The sequence below is a fragment of the Lagopus leucura genome, unplaced genomic scaffold (genome assembly GCF_019238085.1).
Source record: "Lagopus leucura isolate 7727_CA_CO unplaced genomic scaffold, USGS_WTPT01 Super-Scaffold_100039, whole genome shotgun sequence".
NCBI classification, from domain to species: domain Eukaryota; kingdom Metazoa; phylum Chordata; class Aves; order Galliformes; family Phasianidae; genus Lagopus; species Lagopus leucura.
This window is the reverse complement of record NW_024962288.1, coordinates 3,160,341-3,183,909: the sequence shown is the minus strand read 5'-3', so window position 1 is coordinate 3,183,909 and position 23,569 is coordinate 3,160,341. Positions and strand designations below refer to the sequence as shown.

At 42.9% G+C, this 23,569-nt stretch overlaps 1 protein-coding gene across 1 annotated transcript in view; it reads left to right on the top strand.

Annotated features, from left to right (window-relative positions):
- PTPRT (protein tyrosine phosphatase receptor type T) overlaps positions 1 to 23,569 on the top strand; it is a 308,933-nt gene that overhangs the window by 219,207 nt on the left and 66,157 nt on the right. The window contains exons 11-12 of the mRNA XM_042883615.1: positions 5,742 to 6,015; positions 13,805 to 13,841. Coding sequence (XP_042739549.1) covers positions 5,742 to 6,015; positions 13,805 to 13,841 — 311 coding nt within the window. The remainder of the gene's footprint in view (positions 1 to 5,741; positions 6,016 to 13,804; positions 13,842 to 23,569) is intronic.

Genomic DNA, 23,569 nt, shown 5'->3' with positions numbered 1-23,569 from the left:
TGCAACAGGGGAAATTCAATGCATAGCTCATGTTGGCTGCTGCATGCCCTCAGTCTGAGATGGCAGTGTCAGGATGGAAAAGCCTTGCATCTTCATACATTGTTTGCCCTTCTTGTCTTTCATCCTTGAATTAAGACAACTATTAGGAAGGAAACCACAAAGACCCTTTTGTGGTATCTTAATTCCTGCTGCCTGTCAGACGGTTTGCCTGAAAATATTGTACTCCTTTGAACCAGAAATGAGAGGTTCCTGTTCTCTGTGGGGTGAGTTACAAAACTTGCTGAAAATAATCTGGTAAAAATGCACTGCAACATCAGGCTGTACTAATTGCCACTGGGTTTTATTCCCACGGTGAAAATATTATTGGAAATAGTGCACAGCTGATAATATATTTGTGTGTTAAATATTAAAATCAAATGAAAAAATATTAGATCTTAATGTGGTACGTTTAAGAAAATGTAGTACTAAAATGGTCCAAAGGGGATACTGAACTGAATGCTGAAGCGTTGTTTCTTTTAAGCTTTAATAAGTCAAGTGAGGAGATCACTGTAGGGTTAAGAAGAAAGTGTATCAACGGCATACTCTGTCATCATCAGGGATATAGTGGAGCTGCTCCTGGTTGGGAAGTGCCGTGTCAGCACACCAAAGTGCACAGACCAGATGTGGAATACTTTATGGAAAGCTCTGACATTTCCTCCCACATTCATAGACATCATGCATCCAAAACTGGAGTCTGGACTAAACACACAGCTAGATTCTGGACAATTACTTCCTCAGCCCATCCTCGAGCAGCATAAAAAGAAATCAAGAGCAGGGAAAGAGAAGTCTGCCAGAGCTCAGAGATGTCTCAGTAGCTCAGAGACAGGGCTGTGATTTGGAACGTTGATTATCACACTTGTGCTTCCACACTGAATAGAGAACTCATAATTGAAGAGATTACCTTGTAGATGATGATAAGAGCACATTTTCTTCTTCTGCAGACAACATTTGTGCTGTGGCGGCCATTATGGCTGCTGCTTTTATCAGTGATTTAGAATGGAGCTGTCAAAAACTTTAAAATGCTTCTATTAAAGTAATATGGTTTTATCTATATAAAACCTGTGAGATTTCTCAGGGAAGCCAGGTTTGGCCTCCTTTTCTAATAAGAGTACACAGCTGCGCCATAGGGCAGGGAGTTTCCCAGCCTTCAAGGAAGTCAGGCATCTGATCAGTACCAGATTGAGAATCCCTGAAGAGCTCTTTCTTGAGAGCAGAGCTATGGATGTGTGGAAACCAGTCCTCCATTGCCATTCATGGGGATAAAGCAGTTGCTGGTTTGCAGTGAGGCGGTTTGGAGTAGCACAAGGAAGGCAAGACCCCTGCTTCTATTCCCCTGCTACATGCAGATGTGCGGATTTGATTGCAGTGTTTGCAAATGTGGCTGGATATTAAACATTGAAAGGAAGTAGTTACTTTTACTGTGTCGTCTTCCAGTTTATCGGCACTGGGGTTGTTATATGGAAATGGAAGTTTCAATGTTCTGCTTTTGTTGTCTCTTTTAATATAATTTCAATGTATGACACTGAAACTTCCTTTTATCCAGCTGGGCATTTTCAAGCAATGTATTGATTCCTGCTATGAAAGCAGTGTTGGCTGATACTGGCTGGAAGCGATAGCTTTGAAGCGTGAGAGGAGGAGAGCCCCAGGAGATCTGCTTTACTGCCTACCTAGTAGCCAGAATAAGAGCTAATAGAATAGCTTGGATACCTCCTCTGTATTTCCATCGCCTCTTTTCTTCCTTGCATTTAGCTCTTCTTTTTGGGAAAGCACTCCTTTTTTTCCCTGCTTATAATCTCAATGCTGTGTATTGCAAAACTGTTGGTCTTAACAAGCTGCAAAATGGTTGACTCTGCTCCACATCCCAACAGAAGTGTGGCTGCAGCTGGATGCCTCTGCAGGCCAAAAGGGCAGGTCATGCTCACAGAGTTTATTTTGAGCGAGTGCCTGACTGCAATCTTTGGGGTCACAATGCATCGTGGAATGTTATCACTTCTTGTGAAAACTGGAATTACTTTTACTCTTTTGAGAATTTCTGTAGTAATGCAGACAACATGGCCATAATTGTGGTAAGTAATTGCATGCTTGCTATCCAGAATTCCCACATGGATTTCATTTGGTTGCAGGATCACTGGCTTTCCACTGCCAGTGGAAGGGCAAGCAGGAGGGAGCTGTGATGCTGATGGAAGTGGAGGTGGAAGCTCTTGATGTGCTTCATAGCACCTTGTTATTTAGAGCAGAGAAGCTGATTCCTGAGAATGTCCTGAAGGCAGTTAAGGAAAATTCTGCTCCTAAGTAAAAATAAGACATTCAAAACTCTTTCAGGGAGACCTTTCAATGGCCTTTCAATGTTTGAAGGGGAACTATACGAAGGAAAGGGAAAGACTGTTTTCGGGGTCTGCTGGGGTAGGACAAGGAGAAATAGTTTCAAGCTAAAAGAGGAGAGATGCAGGTTGGATATAAGGAAGAAGTTTTTTACACTAAAGGCAGTGAGGCAGTGGCACTGGTTGCCCAGAGAGGTCAGGGCACTGGGGATCTGAGCATTGATGGAGCTATGGGTGTCTCTTTTCATTGCCTTTAAAGATCCCTTCTAACTCAAACATTTCTGTGGTTCTAAGAGGAAAAGTAACCTGGAAAAGAAAAAAAACATCAAGGAAGAAGAAATAAGAAAATGAGATTGTGAGCCTCTTTTTAGTTAGGGGTGAACTGTGTAAATCTGGCATTTCTGGAGGGACCAGATCAAAATATCCGAATCAAAAAATGAGATCCAGAGTAATGATTTGGCAGGAAAACAATTTCCCAGAGTGATGATCTACAGTCCAGAATGATCCTTGAGAGTGGCTGCTCTCTTGGCCACTTGGTCGACACCTGTGAGAGCGGCCACTTGACCACTAGGCAATAACAGAGAGCCTAAGGAAAGAGTGAGGCTGAATGATGAAGGTCACTGAGTTGAGCAGGTACGGCAGAAAGGTGCCAGCACTGTGTCAGTTGGTGAGAGCCAGGGCACAAAGGGAAGAACTCAAAGTAATGCCATCCATAACTCATTCTGTGTTTCGCCAGGGAGTAGTTTTTTAGACAAAGGGAATAATGACAGCAATGCTGGCTCAAATACTTGTTTCAAAGGAAAAGGTGACAGTATTTGAATAGATCAGTGGTGTTTTAACTTGCACACAAATGGGATATCTATTAAATTTCAGCTGAATGCTCGTGAAGGAGCCATTGTGCTTCCAGAGACATCTGAAAAGATTCCAAAAGAATAAACATAAAAAATAAGTTAAAATTTCAGGTTGTAAAACAGAAGAGCTATCCCCAGGGTAGGAAGAAGTATGCATTAGTGGCCAAGGCAGAAAGCTGTAATGTAAAAGATTGCAAGCAAAAGAGTATCTGTTACAAGGTTCTATATGCATCAGAGGTGTTGCTCTTGATGAACATGAGTGCATATGGTAATGCAGTGGGTGTGAGAGCAGCCAAGGGAGAAACTGAGCATGTCTTCAAAGGTAACTAAGTTCTCTGATTACAGAAGCAGTTTAATTACCTGGCCATTAATGTCCGTGGTAACTTCCCCTTCTAAACCAGACAGGTCTGTGCACTCCCTGCTTGCATGTGGCATAATGAAGAGAATGAGGTTGTCCTTTCAACACAGCAAGTATGGGAGAGAAGAAGAGGGAACCTGTGGCCCCTATGGACTGAAAGGAGAATTAGATATATGTGTGTGTGTGTGTGTGTGTGTGTGTGTGTGTGTGTGTGTGTAATGATTTGTGTGTGTATATAAAGGAAACATTTTCTAAAACCAGCAGAAAAAGGCGTGTAGGATTATATGCAGCAGGAAACAAACAATTTTTTGGTTAGAAGGCATATGGCAAATGCCCATAGAAATGTTCATCACAATTTGGAGCACTTCTGTCAGCAAACAAAAGCTTCCTTTTATTTTTGTCAGCAATGTGGATTATTATTGGCAACCTGAAGGGTCAGAATAAGACTCTGCATATAGTCTGTTAGTGAGCAGTGTCCCAGAAGGCAAACTGCAACTCTACAGCTGAGCTGAGCTTGAGGTTGAAGTTAAACACACTTTTGCTTAAAGCTACCACTACATCCTCAATGGTGAGTCCTTGTTGCTGGGAAACGTGTTTATCGTCTTAGAAATCAGCAAAGAAATACTAGAGAAGTTTAAAATATTCTATGAAAACCTCCAATGAACAGTAGGATTGAGGAGAGTCTTCCAAAGTGCTGCGGGGACGTCATTGAAGGCTGTGTCCATATGTCTGGGTGCTCCTGCTCCATTAGCAAATGTGAATACCATCCTGCATAAGGACAGCTTAATAGCAAGCAGTTCATCCATCGGTCATTTGGTAACGATGATTTGCCTTTGGGCCTGGCAGTGGGAGCTGCCCTGCTGTGCTGATTGCTTCTCTCTCAGCACTGAGCACGCCAAGTACCTGCAGCCCTGAAGTAGTAATGCATTCTGAAACATGAACTAGGTTTTGCTTTGCCTCCTGCCTGTGGAAGGTGCCAGAACTTTGCTCCCCGCAGAAGCGCTGATGAACCATTGCTATGCGAGATAATTTCCAGAGCAGCCTTTCTGCAGAAATGAGCCTGCAAAAGCAGGGACGCGGATCTGCTGCTGGCTGCCTCCGGTCTTCTAATCGATCTCCCCTGTCCAAGTAAACAAAAGGAGCAGCCTGACACAGGCAGGTGAGGGCAGCGCTGTGAATATCCTGACAAAAAGTGAAATGACTGCAGCGCTATCTCTCTTTGTCAAAGGGGTAAGTGGTGTTAAGCAGGCGCTAAAAAGCAGGCTACTGCCACGGCTGTAGCAGCGTTGAACTAAAGGGCTTTGTTAACTGTCTTTGGAAAAGAAAAAAACAACACAGTGTGCATTTGAATGCAACCTCCTTGAGCCTGGAAATAGCAAGCTAGAAATGACAAGGTTGCTATTACATATCATACAAGGCAAAGGATACAAGGCAAATGAATCGAAAAGGATTAGGATTTCATGGAGCTCGAAAGAGTATCGAGAGTTGATTCCTGAAACAAAAGTGAATTGGGAGAGAGATGAAGCCACCCACCCACATATGCTGCTCTGTAAGTCAGCCTTTAAGTGATGCAAGGTAGGAGGAGACTTGCCAGCAGAAATCATGGCTAAGAACTTTTTCATTCCAGGATGTATCACAAAAAGAGATGTGAGGCAGGGCCAAAACTAGGAGCAGTCTTAAAAGTTACGGGAATCTTTTTTGGTCATCTGAACTGGTTCCTGCACCTTGAAACTGTCCAAAACAGAGCCGATAGCATTGCTTTCTGTGGATGCTCCCCTCTACTAAAATCATCCCTTGGCCAAGCAAAGTTTTCATGTTTCACCTTGATGACTGGAATGGAGGGAATATTCAGTACATTAAAAATCTGTTACTGATTGGATCTTGCAGTAGGTACTTCGTTACCCAAAGCGTGGTGTGACTGAGCTCTGTTCTGACTTTCCCAAAGGTGTAATCCTGCTAAAGGAATAGAGCAAATGAACCAGCACTTTACCTTCAAAGCAGCTTACAGCAGCCATAGCCAGTCACTGATGTGCCAAGAGCTGTTTTGCTATCTCACCCTAATGTAACAGTGTTTTTGTTACTTTGCTTTGTTCTTTCGCTGTTGGAAACACTCTTTATGTTTCAGGATCTTGGGACTCTAGTCTTACCTTCCTCTCTCCCCTCTCCTCCCAGTGTCTATCAACTTGTTGTCAAGGAGGAGAAGCTGCAGAAGGCTCGCAGAGCTGCAGACATCATTGAATGCTTCTCCATCCCAGTGAGCTACAAGAACGCCTCCAGCCTTGACTCACCTCACTACTTTGCAGCTGAGCTGAAGCCCATCAACCTGCCCGTCACACAGCCCTTCACCGTGGGCGACAACAAGACCTACAATGGCTACTGGAATGCTCCTCTTTCTCCCCTGAAAAGCTACAGCATATACTTTCAGGCTCTTAGCAAGGCAAACGGCGTAAGTGCAGAGAATATTGTCTGTATCTGTACACACGACAACCTCCAGCCTCCCTGTCTTTCTCCTTCCTTCTCCATCAGATGCCAGTTTAATTGCCGATTATCACTTTCTTGCAGAAATTTGAGGGAAGTTATACATGCCACTACTTGTCCTTCACTCAACTTTCTCTGCAGATGCAATGGAAAGCCTGTAGGAGTGTCAAGTGATGGAAAGGGCATATGTTGGCACATGATGTATGAAGTGGATTGTTTATGATCTTTTTCCTTGCATTAATGTCAGAGTAGAGGCTGTTGTCCTTTTAAGCTGTAGCTGCTACATCCTTGCAGTCGTCAGTTCACAGTGATTTTAGAGGAGAGATGAGATGAGAACTACCAAAAGGTATTAAATTGGATTACTTTGTAGCCTCCTTTTGGTCATGCCGTAGTTTAGCAGTTATTGTTGAGATTTTCACCTTGAACAAAATGTAAGTTTTACCGTAAAGGGAACTTTGTGCCTGTCTTTCTTACTCCTTTTGGGTATCGTAGACTTTATTTTTAACGTATAGTTATTTTGTAATATTAAGTGTGTGATATTAAGACTGCATGGGAAACATAGTCCGCCCCTTTTTGAGAGTCAAATGTCACACACATCATGCCCAACACATCCATTCATAGGAAACTGAAGGCCTCTTTTCCCTCATAAATTCTTCTGGAAAGTGGTTTGTGACCTATGACCTCATGCTGCAGATGTGTTCAGCTAACAGCATGCAGGCCAGATCCAATCTAAGCAGTCATTCAGCTGCATCCCCTCTGGCTCCCCCAGTAGCTTTTGCTTATCACAGACATGTTACAGGTTACCACTCCAGCCTCCTGAGGAGACTTATAGCATTAATACACATTGAAGAAGTTGGGTAGACAGGGGTGTTTTTAGTACATTTACCAATGCTTTCCTGAATCCAACTTTTACATGGGTAAGCTCTCTAATACATCACCTCTGAAAGAACAAAATTAGAAAAATCTATCAAAGATGAATGGTAAAGGCTTCGGTCTCCACTTGGGATAGTGACTTTGATACCCAAATCACAGGCATGCATCACAGAGGACTGTGCGTCCTTTAACAGGCTGGCAATGCCAGTGAAGGTTCTCAACATGTCATGCTGTTTTACTGCCTTCATTTATCACCATTCTGCAGAGTATCAGCTGTGTGGCTGACAAGCACAAATCTCTTCGGTACCGTGCTGCTTTTCACCTTGGTTTCCCTTCTAGTTGGTACAGTTTCCATTCAGCACTCATCAATTAATTCAATTTTAGATTTGCTTCTACGAAGGAAATTGTGAAATATATGTGTCTGTCTCTGTGTTTCTAGTTAGCTCCCCCTTATGTGATAGTTAATTGCTAGCGAATGGATCCCTGAGGATGAAAAAAACTTTTATTTGCTCAAGTACAATGTGCCATAACTGGGTAATAAGAATGGAAATGTAGGCTTGCCTTGGCATTCTGGAGTGAGGCAGCAGTAATGTGCAGCTCCTGCTTTTTCTAGAATTCTGTAGCTGACAGGTTGCTCCACACTCAAAAAAGTCGGTAATACTTGGGCTGCTCAGATAGGAAACTGAAAGACCTTTCAGGAAGAAGTAATGCAAAAGGTCTGTATGCAGCTTGTGAAGGCATGAGAAGCATCAAGTTCACGTCTGAGCAAGCAAATGCCTCTTGTGTTAATAATTTACATCAGTACATCATATGGTGATGTATCCTCAAAGTGCAGTGCTGCTGGAAAAAGACATAGGTGAATTTTCCAAGAGCAGAATATGGATATTAAGTGAGTAGCTGTGGAACTTGTTTTGCCCTGATAGAATCCTTGAGGCGCTCATTTAAAATGTTAGGATCTGATTTGCGTCTGATGTTTTGCAGCTGTAAATGTTTTCTTTCATACCCAGAACTGTTTGCAAGTATAATTTGTTTTTAAGAGTTCTGGGTGTTCACTTTTATCAACAGCCTGAGGCAGTTTGGTGGTCTTCATAAAGCCTACCAAAAATTATGGCTGCAGGAAGGCATTTTTAGATAACGCACATCTGCAAAATATCTGAGACAGTAACAATTTAGCACAGTTAAAATCCAGCCTTATGTTCTTTTGCACATGAAAAGCTTAACAGAGCATCGCAGCTCATTTTTTAATTAGGATATTCTATAGCTTCATTAATCACTGACAGATCTGGAACGATGAAACTTCTCTTGCACACCTGGAACTTGCAATGAGAAGCCGTCGTGCAGTGAACCGTAACATCTTCCTTTGGAAATGGAGGGCTCCAGGGGGAGCTTAATTTGAGGAAACATTCTGTGTTTGGTCAAAAAGCTTGATTAGGAGGAGATGGTGGTGGTAGAGGAATTCTGCATTGTTATTTTACATCTCCTCTGTGTGGAAGGTTGTGCTCATTTGGCGTTCTTGTCGGCTCTGTAACCATTAGCCATGATTGTTGCATTGAAAGGGACATAATTAACAGCTGGATGCAAAACAAGTGCAGCAAATTGCTGCAAAATCAGATCTCGAGCTTTGCTGCCTTCTTGCGTGCAGTGTGGTGCTTGTTTTTTGACAGCTGTCGCTCTCTGAGTTCTGTGGGCAGTTGTGTGAAGCTTGGGCAGCCTGTTGCTGCTTCCAGACAAGGGTCTGAACAGAACAGAACATTTTGTTGTGCAAAACACTTCCAAACTGTGCGGGTTTTCCACCTAGGAACAATTGAAAGCCAGATGCTGAACTGGAAAGTGTCAAAGTTCAAAAGGGGTTGGGGGGAGGGGGGGAAGAGAGAAAAAGAAAACAAAAACTCTAGGCTTTATAACAGGGCAGTTGAGAAACACAATTAGCTACTGATCATTTGTTAGGGACAGTTAGTGCAAGAACTGACACAGAGGGAAGAGCAGACAACTGGCTTTGCTGTGTTCTGGCAGGAGCTGTGTGCCTGCCATCCCAGCCTGGTAGCTAAGTGATGTTTGCTGGTTGTCCTGGTGCCACCTGCTACAGATGGCTGCTGGCAGAGCACGATGCTTTCCCAGCCTGTAAAACCACCCTGAGCTCAGCCTCTCTGATGCACAGCCCTGTGGTGCTTCTTCTGAAAGGTGCGGCCTGGGCGGCGATATTATGCAGAATTAATAATCAGAGTTAAACGTCACAGATTTTGCTGTCCCCAGGTTCTTTGTCTGAGCCATTGATGGTGTTGGTGCTCAGTTAGAGATCCAGCAAACACGTTCAGGTGGGGAGAATTCCCTGGCTCCTGGGGTGCTGCCTGAACTTCTGAGCAGCTCAGGAAACCGAGCTTCCTAAAAATCTTTCCTGTAGCTCCGGTGCTTTACGTCATTGAGTTAAAATGAAATCTGTATTGGCACAGTTGCAATCAATAACCCTTGGCCATTTTTCCTCTAAATGGGAGGTGAGGCAGGAGGCTTTGTAGCACAGCTGGAGATGATGTGGGGGATGCTGCCAGCTGCTCCTGCAGCCTGGTGGTCCAACAGGTGAATGATGTGTTCAGGCCAGCTTTGTGAAAAGTGGCAGCACAGGAATCAATGAGAATATTATTTTTGAAGGAATGATGGACTCTACAGAGTTTCTCATTGATTTTTTTTCCACTCTAATGACTTGTACTACATGCACAATCGGGCAGCTTATCATTATCAGGGGATTTCAGGCCGGATTCCTGGTTGCTAACAGGTCTACTCACATACTTAAGAAAGATTTTGGAGGCATGGGCAGAGCTGCCAGTAGGAAGATGACCTTCATCCTTGTGGAGATGGCTCACAAAGAGCCAGTGAGGTACTTCAGCGCAAGGTCTATTCTGAAAACCAGTGTGCTACTAAATCTGCCTGCATTGGTTTTGCAAACAGACAGCTGTGAGGACTCAGTGATTTCAACTGTACCATTTTGTCCAGTGATGTTTACTGCCTCTTACTGTCATGCTGGAGCTCCTGGAGCAGCAGTAAAGCAGCTGTGGATACACTTCACTCTTTGTAAGTCCTTGTTTCCACATCTGTCTGGCCTTCCTGAGCCAGAAGACACGAAGCTGAGTGATGGTAGTCTTATTCATTGTATGAATAAGTTCGTCTAGTCATCCTTGAGTTTGGGAGATGCGGATACTGAATAAACTAAATATCCTTGAAATCACTTTCTGTTGTAAATAATAAAAGCCCAAACCACTTTGTTAAAGCTCACTTCTCCAGATAACACAGATACTAAAAATAACTGATAATTGGAAAGTCAATACGGGGTTTAGCTGAGCCTCCTGGAGAACTAGCAGTTTCCTTCTGGCAGTAGAAATTATAGGGGAGTCCATAGACTGTGCACACTCTGTGCATGTGATTAATTTTTAAGGACAGCAAACAATTGGTCTCAGTGGAATAAGAAAGAGACTTATGGGAAAAACTGAAGAACAACAATGGAAAGTTCAGAGGATGGAAGGGCAGTGCCTGTCCCATGGGATCAAGCTGCCTACAAGCATGCTCGATACAGGCTTGGGACATGGAGTGCTGTGGCTGAGGCCAAGTAGGAGGTTGGTAATTACCTGTCTGTGCAGCAGCAGGAGTTAAAACTGCCTGTCCCCAGGTGGGGCTGTCTGGAGACCTGTGGCAGGGTGGCACCTGAAGGCAACAGGTATGTGCAGGTGCTGGCAGTGACTGCTTCAGCCAAGGAATGCACTGTTGAGCTAATGCAGGGTCATAATCAGAGCCAAGGAAAGGGAAAGAAAAAAAAAATGGGTGTGAAAACAGATGGATGAAAAAGCTCTGCTTATTTTATTGTTCATAGTCTGTAAACAGCAAGCTGTCATTTTAAAATAAAAGGAAAAAAATCATTTGGCCTTTTAGGTTGTGAAGATGCAGCTGTCACATAAACATATGTCCTTCTGCCCTCATAGATCTTTCCTGCAGAAAGTTGTTCCCATCCAAGTACTAAAACAAAGGCAGAACTTGTCTTGTTATCATCCTGTGCACTTCAGTGAAATGCATATTTTGGAGTCTAAATAATTAGTAGATGGCATCAGCTCTCCTTCTTTGAAAAGGAAAGAAACAAACTATATTGAAAAGAATGAGAATTCAGTGTGATGCCAGAATAAGCTCCTGGCATGTGGATGTGGGTCTGAAATGAAACAGTTGTCCAGTTCCAGGATCTAGGTTAAAACATCCCTACGTTGTTCCCTTACTGCTTACACATATCCTGTCTGTGATAGCATAGCCTGGCAGTGCCCAGAGCACAAAGCAGCAGTGGTTCTGGGATCTTACACTGGGTTATTTGTGTGCCTGCAGCCGTAGCACAAAGCAAGCATCTTACTGGAGCTGGTGGGAGCAGGGTCTTGGCTGTGGTTGGGTTTGGGAAAGTTCTGTGATGGGATTGAATGGGATTAGTTTATCAGAGTACTTGAAAGAGCCTATGGATACAATCAGGAGACTGAAATTTAGGAAACTATTTTTATAAAAGTTTTTTGCTCTTCCTTTTTTTCATTATTTTTCTTGTAATGCCTTCAAGCCATCTGTGTATATTATCTATTCCTCTTTTGCCATTGGTTAAGCAGAAGCATCTTTACTCTGGTGAACACCTCATCTAAATCCAGGAGAGTTTTTCCAGAGAGCAGATGTGATTATAGGCAAATGGTTTCACTGTTTTGAGAAAAAAAAATTGTTCTGTGTATTGACAAAGGAGTTCAGACAAACAGTTCTCAGTATTAATCAAAGAAAAATACGGTAAGTGGAAGGAGGTCTCATTTTTTGTGAGACGTGAAAGAGAGGAGCAGTGGGTTGATCAATGAGGTGCTCAATGGAAATCAAAGCAATAATCAGCCCTCATCAGGAGTACGGACTGAGAACAGACTTCAGGCTCCAACATCTCTAGTAGCTGATGCCTGGTGGCTGTGCAGGTTTCTTTTATGTTTTTCTCCTTAGAAGACACCATTTGAAATTAAGTCCAGATGTCTTGTTCCTCTGGTGATTGATTGCCCTTGCTTTTGGCAGTGCCTGATCACTGTCTTCTAATAACTACAATTGTCTGGGCTAAATAAGTAGATGTAAATGCAAACAGAACACACCGCATCCTGTCTTCTCAAATTACCCCGTGGGAGGGCAACGTGCAGGAATACGCACATGCTCAAATGAGATCAATTACAGCATTGTTAACAAGGTTTTGGGTTTTGTTTTGTCACCTCTTCTCAGCACTGACTAATTTCTCCAGCCTTTTGTTGCACTTTGAAGCTAGCAGAAAGCAACAGACGCACAAGAAAATTTTCCACAAGCATGTGCAATGTGTGCCAGTGTCCACCTACTTTTAGCCTGCAGCAGTACTATCTTGATATCAATTATATTTCATTCGTCATTGCTGATTTTCCAGGCCATCTTTGCATAGATTGTGAAGTGCATCAGATGTCTTCTGACTCCCTGCATTATCTGCTGAGGCTGTGCTCTGAAAATAAGGCTATGTTTTTCCTGCTTTATATAACATCACTAGTAATAGAGATTGTTGGTTTCCAGAATAGCTGGCAATTCAGGCTGATTATACAGGAGGCAGTGATGGCTGTGCAGCAGTGCTCTGCAGCTCTGTTGGCTTTGCAGTGCCAGCAGTTGTACAAGATGTGCAGAGCTGCTCTGTGAGCGAGAGAAGTTTGTGAACCAAAGAGAGATACCTTGGGTTTACTGGAATAAGGAATAGTTTAGTCAATGAGTGCATGATAAGGGTGCAGGGGGAACTGGTGCTGCATTTCCCCGTGCAATGTCTGCAGTTTTCCCCTTCCTGTTTGCAGTTGAGGGTTGGTTGCAGATTTTCTTTACAGCCTCTGTTGAACTGCTTGAGGATGGAGCAAGGTGCTCAGCAGTGTATTTGTTGTTTCCAGAGCCAGGCAGCATCCATATTAATGTGGCATTATCACACGCAGTAATTTATGCAGTATTCATTACACCTGAGACATGCACAAGAGCATGTAAAGTCATAAAGTGCTAAGAACACCCTGCAGCAGATTACTGCCTGACAAAGTTTTTTAACCAAAGGAACACAGAAGATTTGGATGATGATCACGCATCGTGCAGAAGCAACCCCTGCCAGTAAGAGCTGCAGAATGAAAACGTGGGGATACCAGAAAGGGTTTGTTTTCAGTGGAAGTGGCCTGAGGAGGATGCCTTTAGCTAAGCCAAATAACACAATGCTGCTGCTCAGCTCCAAACTCCTGTTTACACAGATCTGGGGACTCTGAGGTGCACTGAACAAAAGCGTTGGGTTTTATCCCAGCTCTGCAATGAAAAGCCGTGGTGCTCAGGGTTGTGTTTGAATGGCTCATTTGGCAGAAGTAGCCATACAACATGCTGTTCTGCTTCACATACATATCAGAGGGCTGAAATATTCAAATGACTGCTTAGGTGTCTGTTTGCCATGTGTTTAAATAAATACCCAATTTGCAAAATCTGTGGTAATGGTGCGTGAAAATTGTATGTACAGTTGCATGTACTTTTGACCCAATGCTTGTCTGCCTACTACAGATCAGGCCATTTAGCTGGTAAATTCTATTAGTAAATCAGGCCATTACGTGGTGCCCATTCCTCACATTGAGTATGGAAAAACATCCAACTTCCCAGCAGTCAGGCAAGCAGCTGTATGCAAACCCATTAGTATGGAGTGTTCTATGCCATTCAAACGGTTGGTGGTACTTTCAGTGATGAAGTGTAAGAAAAATGCTTATGTGTTTTAGTGACTCTTGATGAGAAATATGTTTATTGCAGATAGGCCAATGACACACCTTGATGTTTTCTTTTTCTCTTTTTTTTTTTTTTTTTTTTTTTTGGTTGATTTTCAGGAAACAAAAATCAACTGCGTCCGGCTGGCGACTAAAGGTATGTGGGTTTCCTTTCCCTGCAAAGCACAGCACCAGTACTATGAAAGCTGCAGTGGTGACACAACAAGATTACAGCTACTACTCAGGGAAGAAGCTTCTTTTCAAAAAGTTTTATATTTTAAGGAAAATATCGAAGGCAGAATGTCAGTTTCCAGAACCACTTCACTATATGCGTAGGCCCTGTTATTTCTCAAGACAGGGTCTCTCTCTCTTTGTGGTTCCTGTTTTCACTTGTTCTATCAACTGCTTTCCTGCCCTGAGGACTGCTCTTGTTATTGGCAGAATGTGATTGAAAAAGCTTCCTGCTAAGTTCATTCTCTCCATAACTACACAGTGCAGATAAGTTAAAGGAGATCTCAGGCAAACCTGACTTTTAAATGGGTTTTGAAAAACCTGACCTTCAACACGTTGGGGCACAGTTTCTACATCACACCATTTTCATGGTATGATGCAGTGAACTCATGGAGAATATTTCTTATTTTCATCGCATTAAGTTCAGAATAGACCTGACATCATCACGAGCAAACCCAATACAAATGATTCAGCAATACGTTAAGACACACTGCTTTGATCCCCAGGTTGTTTCACAAGATGTAGCTCTTGGGGAACCAACGGTGACAATGTCTGGGTTACTTCTTGGAGTTTAGAGTTGCTTTTAACAACTCTTCGAAGGACTTCGAAGTCACCCCAGAGGATACTTTGCCAGCAAAGGTGTCAGTAAAGCAATTTACTCCTAACACAAACCAAGTAGCTGTAAAAAGGCTTCCTCAACACGTATCTGGTCTCAAAATGAGTTGTAAGGAAATGCTAAGGTAATTGCTGTGGGCCATGCTGGAGGTAACTCTCCTTTTCTAACCCTCAGGAATGCATCCTGTGCCCTTGCTGCTTTGTTGTAACGTGGAATAACTCCATTACTGCCTATGGAGTCTTCCTGAAGTTGAAAAGAAATGGGTAGAAACCCATGGCTCTTTTTCTTTAAGAAGCATCACCCTGTTTTGTTTTGTTTTTCTTTTTTTCCCATTCTTTTTAGTCCTTTCTGTTTTGCAGCAGTAGCAGAAATTAATTCCTTCTAGGTAATTTTTCATGTGCGCTTCTGCTACAGCACTTACTGAGGAGTTGGGGGGATGAAAGAAGCCCCAACTAGCAGTTACTAAGTAGCAGCAGAGGACTCTTTTTGCCCTTATGTGAAGACTTCTCCAGAAGTGTTACTGTCAGCAGGGTGTGAGGTGCAGGTGCTGCACTGCCTGCAGCTGCCATCAGAGAGCTGGTGCTGCAGGCTGGCAGGGCTGTAAGCAGTTGTGTCACCACTGACAGCCAAGGATGAGCCATTTGTCCCCTCTCCCCTTCATCTGTGGCTCTGGTGGACCCTATATCCTCCCGTTGTTTCCTCTTTAAGTGTTCCTTGTAATATCTTCGTTTAATTCGTTGCTCTGGGTTGCAAACATTCTGTGTCTCAGTCTCCTGTCCGTTCCCCTGCAGTTTTCCTGGCCCATGGGTAGTGGTGTGACCATTGCAAATTTATCTTCCTTTGGCCTTCTGGTGGTAGAAAGATATAAAGAGCAGGAGTGGGTGAAGTTTGTGTGAAAAGATTCTCCTCTGGGTCTTCCCAGAGCGTGACTGGAGGGCTCTTCATCAGCTTGGAGAAATTAGATTGATTCATTTCTGGAGTCCTATAGTTTCTTCTACTTTAGTGGTTCCTATTTCTGGAGATAGTGGAGGAATGTGAGTTAGTTGTTGTTCTAACTAAAAATATATTTGCTCTGTGATTATTGTTTGAATAAAAACACCTGTATAGCTCAAAAAGTCCTATTCTTCTGTGTTCTCTTGATTTGCACTGCCTGATTTGAGTACTGCTGGAAAGACTCACATAAGTGTTTGACCCCGAGCTGCCTTCTGCAAATGGATTTAATTTTTGTTAACCTGTTGGGTCACCAAGAAGAGGTGACAGGCTGCCTTTACTCTGATGTTCTGAACTCCAGCTCCTTTTAAAAAGTGACCTTTTCCTAATACTAATTTGACAAGAGAAATCAGAGGGATGGGTAAAGCCTGGGGATGCTTAGAGCTTTTTGGTGATCTTATAGTTTAGGATTTTTCTTGATTGATGTGAATGGGAAAGGGAAAAAAAAAAAAAAAAAATTATGGTAGCACTAGTGTTTATTACTGTTTTGATGGATATTGCTTTTGATTTATGTCTTGTTTCTGTATACATGGAGTCTGGAAATCCTGTTTTTCTTCTTTTCTTTTTTTCCTTGTCCTTACTCTGTGATTTGCTGTTTTGTATTTCTCAATGCCTGACCATTGACAAGGACACTGGAATGTGGCTGTGGCTAGCTTCATGCCAATTTTGGCTTTTTAATTGTACAGTATTGGCTGCAGCACACAAGCAGTGTAGCACCACAAGTGAATTTACAGTCTTAATAGTTTAACGGTCCATTAACAGTCCATTGCTGGCACCTGTGATGTATGGGCAGCTGAACCAAAGCTAAACAGTGGTTCTGTGGTTTGGAAATTTTCCATAGTTGAAGATCTCTCTTTGTCGTAGGGCTGAATTCCATCCACATTAACTCCATGTGGACAGAAGGACTCAGCCACTCTACATCCATCTGAGCACCTGTAGAGGGGTTTCTTATCTGCCCCATCTCTGCTGGGGTGGAAATAGATGGAGACAGTAACAAATCTGTAATAATGTTGTGATGTGGCCAACAACTGACTGTTGGGATGTTCTGTCTGACCTATTGTGTCTACGTCGTCTTCTGTCTCCTCATTAGATCTTTAGTGGCATTGCCATGTATTTGTCTTTATTTGCATCGTTGTCTTTCTGAGGATAGAAAGAGCAAGGCTGCAGTGTGCCTCCAACAGAATGTTCTGAGCTGCTAGCAGGGATACCAGTGTGGTGTCCTCCATAACAAGCAAGGAGAATGAATGTCCTGGAGTTAAGCTGAAGTTAGCTAGGCTGATCTGAGCATTGACAGCTCTCAAGCTGCAGTTCGTACCAGAGAGAAAGTGCATTTTGTTTTGCAGATTGATGCAAAAAAAAGTGAATGCATACTGCTAATGCCAGAGAAAAAGTTCATTTCTGGCTATTGGTGTAATTTTGTTCCATTCCTGGATACATGACACTCCAGTAGCTCCGTTAATGTCAGTGAAATGAGTTCTGATTTACGCCAGTAGCAGGGAGATTAGAATTGAGGAATGTTTAAGCAAGGCAAGTGTTCTCTTCAAGTACCGGATTAACAAGGGCAGTAAACGGGAGTGTGGGAGTAATTAAGCAATAAAATGTGTTAGGCAGTGTGGTACTGGGGGATTATAGCACATCTTGGGTGTTGCTGCAAGGCACCTGCTCAGAAGCTGCGTAGCTCTAATTACTTGTCACTGCTTCAGCAGGCTGGGAGGCAATTTGTTTTGTATGTCCCATTGCCTGAAAACCAATAAAGTGAACTCAGATAACTCTTTTAAAAGTGTTCTAGTCCATTAAGAGTTTTGGACATTTCTCAGATTGCTCTCCTCCCCTTTTGTGTTGCTGAGACCTTCATTATGAAGTAGACTTCAGATAACCCCTTGTCATTTCAGCTTCCCTCCATTCAGAAGCTGCATCTCATCTGCCACGTGCACTTCTCTGCACGTTTCTCCTGCCTGCTGCTCCTGCTCAGGTTACCTTGGTCCTTTTGGTCCCAAGAGAGACCTTTGTCAACGGTTTGCCTCTCTGATGTTCATCTTTTGGCTGAAATGTCAGGGGTGGGTTTCAGCATCTCAGAACAGAAGGTCATGACTCCAAGTACAGCAGCCTTCAGAGCAGAGCTAGTAGATATCCACGTGGGCAAGTGCATCTGCTGAGCACATTTCCTTCCTTCTGGCACCTCAGTAGGGGGCTTGACTAATGTCCATGGGCCAACGGCAAGGACTTGGCACCAGCATTTGCTGAGGTCACGTTTTGCAATCCATCAGAAAGCAGTCTGCGTTTGTCCAGTCTGTGTAGCCATTCCCTCTTTTGCCAGCATGTTTCATATCCACATTATTAACCTTTTGTATCGACGTGTGTATTTATTTCCAGTTTTGTTGGTCTCAGATTTCCGACCATTCCCAGTCATAACCACCTCTCCTCGGATGGTCTGCTTCTCTTCTTAAGTTACTGAAGTAATGTCATCTTTCATAGCATTAGTTGCTTGGATGCATATCATAGCATTAGGCATTCTTTAAAAATAAGTTTATTATTCTGTTTATCAGCTCTCTGCCATACAGTTTTCACTCAGCCAGTTTGTTAATTTTGCCATTTGGTTTCCATGATGGCATTTGCTTTAATGTGTCCCATTCTTTCTGAAATAACTTGGTTGTTCTCCTTGTTTTAAAGCAACATATTTATATTGACACTTTATTAGAGAAAATTGCAACCTCTTACTAGAGAGAGCAATTACCTCTTGTATTCTTAAAGTGCATTAAATTATTTTCACGGTGTAATTGAAACCGAGGCAGAGGGCTCATTAATGCTTCCTTATCTCTTGATATTTATTTCTTCTTTTTCTAAAAAATGTGAGTTCTTGCAAATGAAAGAATGGAACTTTAATAACCATTACGAGGTACATTTTTATTTTTTTTTCCTTTTGTTTTTCTTGTGCATGCTGCCTGGAAATGATTTTGCTTGTTCTTAGCAGTGCTGGGTAGGCAACAGGCGACCACACGAAACCCACCCGGCCTCCTGAGCACAGGTGATTATCAGCTCAGGACCAGGAAGACTGCTGCCACTTCCAGAAGTCTGAGCAGCTTCATGACTTCTCTTTTTGTGTTTTGCTTGCATGGGAAAATGCTTTTACAGCTGTTCAAACTGCAATATAGAGGGGACTTTCACGTAGCAATTGCTTTGCACTGACGTAAAATGTACAGCTTAGCAGAGGGTTGTCTGGAGACCTAAGGAGCACTTTAATCTCCATATGAGCCTCTGAGCGTGACTGAAGAGGCCCATGGATTCCCTGTTGGCCCTCTGTAGAGGCTGAACACCCGAGCAAGCATGGAGATGCTCCTGCATTTTCACATTACAGTAACTACTGCATTTTCCTGGGGTTGGTGATTACACTTCAGCTCCAACAGCTGAGTGGTACTGTTGAGGATATGATGACAGGAAAATGAAGACTTGATTCTGTAAGTCGTTTTTGCACAAAGTTCTGCAGGAATCAGAGACTTTGCAGAATCAAATGGTGTAAAGCTCCTTTACAGGTCACTAATGGAGGAGCTCAGAGCTTCTCAAGTGTTTTGCAGTTTGAACATGAAAGCCTTTGTGTTGTAAACTTGCATAATACTGCCACTGGCACCTCTGCATCGCTCCAGAAGATTTCAGTCTAGAAGAGAAATACACATCATCTTGTGGAAATAGTTTCCACTGCTTTAATTTGATGTGCACAGGATGACCTACTGGGACATTACAGAGTGGTGTGTGATGAATGCAAATGAGTGGGAAGAGGGAGTTGGGTTTTCAGTTTTGGAGTGGGTTACATTTTTGTAGGAATGCACCTCTTCTCATACTACGTGATTATCCCCATATAGATAAGACTTTCCTTACTCAGCAATTATTAACCACACGTAAGGACAGCCGTGGTGATACTGGGCAGAAAAGTACTGAGATTTCTCTGAAGTTCAAATGCTTTTAAGATTGAAAAAGACAGTCCTGCTTTTTGCAGAGGATTAACAGCGGAAAAGGGAACTGCCTTGAAGATGAATATGTGATAAAATAGAGACCTCAAAAATGGATCTGGGTCTGAAAGGGGACCAATGAAATTATACATGCAAAAGAAATGGGAAAGTTTAGGAGGAAAAAAGTTCTTACCATAAACAGTTTTGCTGCAAGTGAAAGCTGTTTCTTTAATAGCTTTTGTTCCCTCAAATTCATATAAGACAGTTCAATTTTTGTCTGAAATATATTCTAGTTTCGTAGACAGGTAATGTATTTTTTAAACAGATTTAATCCCACTTCAAATCTGTTTGTTATTGCATTTTGTCTTTTGATACACTGGAATATTACTCCTTTGACAGGTTTATTCTGTTTTGTGCTATTTATTTCAGAAGGTTGCATCGCATTTTTAAGTTAGATGCATGAATGTGCTTTTTTTTCTTTCCCTTGATGAAGTCTCAGCCTTCAAAAAGTTATTATTTTAGCACAAATTTATGTATCATTCTAATTAATTGTTAATAACAGACACACTCGTATTGTTCTTACTGAAGAACACTCCCGGCTGGGAAAAGAAATCAAAGCTTCCTAGCATTTGGATGCATGTTCAACTAGTGAGCTGCTTTATTTTCTTTCAGTTTGGTGTCAAGATTGACTTAGAGGGGTTTAAGGTGTCCTGAGGGCATCCTTACCCAGGTTGCTAATGAAGCAACTCTGAGTTAGGGAAGAACATCGAGAGCGATGAAGCCAGAGGTGAGCAGGGCCTGGTAGCCTGAGCCTGGAGGCCATGGCGTGTTGCAGAGCCCAGACAAAGGTCTGACATAGCTTTCTCCATGAGCCCATACTCGGAACCAGATAGGGTTACTAATGCAGGACCTGCTCAGTTGCCTTGAAGAACTGGACGTGTAAGAGATAGTATGAGAGATGGCAGTGGCACAAGAGAGGCAGGCATGGAACAGATCACTTCTTAATTGAAGAGTATTCGTAATAGAAGAATAGAAATAGAGGGGGAAAAAAAAAAAACCAACCTTTCTTCAAGACATGTCTGAAAGTGCTGCTTCAACTTAGCAAAGCGCAGGAAGCTTCCCAAGATCTCATGCAGCCCGCATAGAGCATATGTATGCAGAAGGACTCCCTCATGCATTGACTACGTGGATCCCTTTTACTGGAAGGCAGTGAGCTTCCTCCTCAGCTTGCAGGTGAGATCTTAGCCATAGGTTCTGTAGGCCACCAGGGTGCTTAGACCACCCTTGTCAGCCAGGCTTGGGGGTGCCCTGGTTTCACACTGTTATATCCACACCTCTGGACTTTGCTCGCTGCTTTTGTAATTTCTGCAGCTGCTCTGGCTGTGGGGTTTTAATGATAACCATGAGGAGAGCAGAGTAACGGGCACTGGCTGGTGAGAAGGTTAATTAGTTGTTATTCAGAGTGTGAGCTCTGTTCTACATCCATGCCATCATCCTGCGCTGAAATGCTTTTGGCTGCATCAGTCAAAAGGTTGATCCCGCTCCACATACCTGAGACCGCACAAAAATTAAGTCGCATCTGTAAATTTGGACTTTCAGAAATTTTGCTCTTTTTTTCTTTCCTTTTTTTTTTTTAATAATTGAAAGTCAGTTTTTAAATAGCTCTGCATAAGTGGAGAGTTAAAATGGAAATGTGCTTTCACCTTCTGAACCATCACATCGCTCGTAGACATCACAACGGCTGCTCTTTATCCGAGCTCTTCTTTCAAGCAAATGTAATAACCTTTCTCATTCCTGGGGCCGTATATCTGCAGTTAGCACAAATTAAGTGCTTCTGCTCCAAAGAGAGAGGAAGAAAAACAGGAAGAGAGAAGAAAAGCCTTTGTGGTGGATTTACCTGGAATCTCCGGAATCAATTATTCTTTTACTGCTATTTTTTAATTCTCATTCAGTTCAGTAACACTAATCTTGATTCCTTGCTGTTTACCCTCATCCTCCTGCTGATTCAACCTGTATGCCTGATAATCTCTCATATAAATTCTGCTCAGTCTCTGTCCAGGACTGCTTTGCTTTGCTGCTCTTTCCACTTAGAATATGGTTGAAAGCTTTTGGCTTTCATCATTCTTTCCACTCCTTTTGAGCTTTTTTAAAGAAATGAGAATGTCTCGTGCTCTGAAGCCAGAGCAAGTAATCCTGTGCTGTTTGCAGACCTCAGTAACTGGGGGTGGAAAATTGGCACAGCGATGTGATGTGTAGTGAGAGTGGTGGTGGTGCTCCTTTCTGCTGAAATGCAGCAACCAAAGGCATAGCCAAGGTGAGGTGTTGTCGTTAGAGGCCTGCCCTTGTGTCTGGTTATCTAAGATTGAGTTTCAGAGGTGTAGATATAATCTGCAAATACAGGGGGAAATAATTCTAGATGCAAAGTTACTTTGAATATTTTAAGGTTACTTGCGAAGGAGGTGCTGTAAAAGGAAAGGGAAAAAAAATAGGAAATATTGTTTACTAGTGAAAGGAGAATAATTGTCTTTTGAAATCAGCCTGCAGGTCTGTTACGTTCAGCACACTGCCTAGCCATTATATGCTGCAAAGAAATTACTCTGATTAATTGAGCAGCTTCTTTGAACTCCTAAAGACTTTTAACCCGTTATTTTTCCTTAATTTTTCTGGGTTAATTGTTACTTTAAGGTAATTTTTCTGATTAGTTTTTGTTACAAAAGTGGTTTTCTCCCCATAGGAATAATTATTTGGTGTTACAATTTTAAGACCAAGCCTAGTCTTCACCAGGTAATTGTCTGTGCATCCCTGACACTGGCACTGCTCATTTTTAGGTGCATCAGTCTCTGAATTGCCAGGTGTAAGACTGCCATCTTCCACTCAGATCCTACCTCTGTTTCTCCCTTTCCCCCATTTACAAAAGGTGCTGTGTTCTGATGGCTGTTGGTCTCAAAATGGCAGTGCTCAGCTCTGCTGTCTGGTACCCAAGGCATCCTCTTAAGTCTTTCCGGATCTGTAAAGGTGATAGCATCATTTATTACTTACCTTGCGTGAGCATTTAGAGGATTTAAAGTAGGTACGAATATCAGTCTAGAAATGTCTAATGCTGCAAATGAATACTGGCTGGTAAGTGGAAGATTTTTCACTTTCCCAGTATTTTGAGGAAGGCTTTGTCTCCTCTTCAAGAACTCGAATTCTGGCTGTTGGAATCACTTGCAAGCCATCTCCCAGCTCAGAGCAGCAGTCAGCTCTTCCTGATGGGCAGAAATTCTTTCAGCTGAAGAAATCATCTGGCAGATCTAACTCTGGAATACAAGTGGCAGCCCTCTCTGCTGGGATTCATTTGGAATTTCAGAATTCCCATCCTTAAGTTATCAGCCAGGGCAGTGCCAGCTTTAACCAGGATCTGGAGCAGCAGGAAGATCAGAAGGCTGTGAAAGCCCGAGGATCTGGTGCAGCACCAAACCATTTTGTCAGTAGTCAGATATTGCAGCAGTCCGGGATTCAGGTGTCTGCGCCCACAACGGGATGGCTGGGGTAGATGTCAGGTGCCTGTGAGCAAATTACTGAAGCCATTGCTGCTCGCTGAGCCATAAGCCCAACTCCTCCTGCCTGGTGAGATGAGTGAGTGGCTGCAAAGAACACATTTGCTCTGATCTCTGCAGTGACATGGGAGCAGCATCTCCCAAGAGCACATAGCTTGGGCCGTGTCCTGTCTGCAAGGTGCCACATCTCACTCTGGGAATCGTGAAAGGCTGAAACAACAAAGCAGACTGGGTCAGTGGGGAAGGACTGCAGTCTTCAAACAGATATGAACATGTAATGGAGTGCTGGGTGAATGACAGTGCCTGTGGAAGTCAGATCCGTGCCCTGGCTGCACTTCTAGGACAGTGCATTTTGTACAGTACGTAAATACAAAACATACATACACATGTATCCCTGAAAGCTGTAACTTGTCTAGTAGATAAAACACAGACAGGGAGTCAAGGGAGCTGTGGTATTCTCTTCTTGGGATCTGTTGTCTGTCGTTTAGCTTCCCTATTAAGAAAGTAAGCTTAGGGCAGAAAATTGTCCTGCTCGTGTTAGTGCACTGTAATGGAGTCCTGCCTT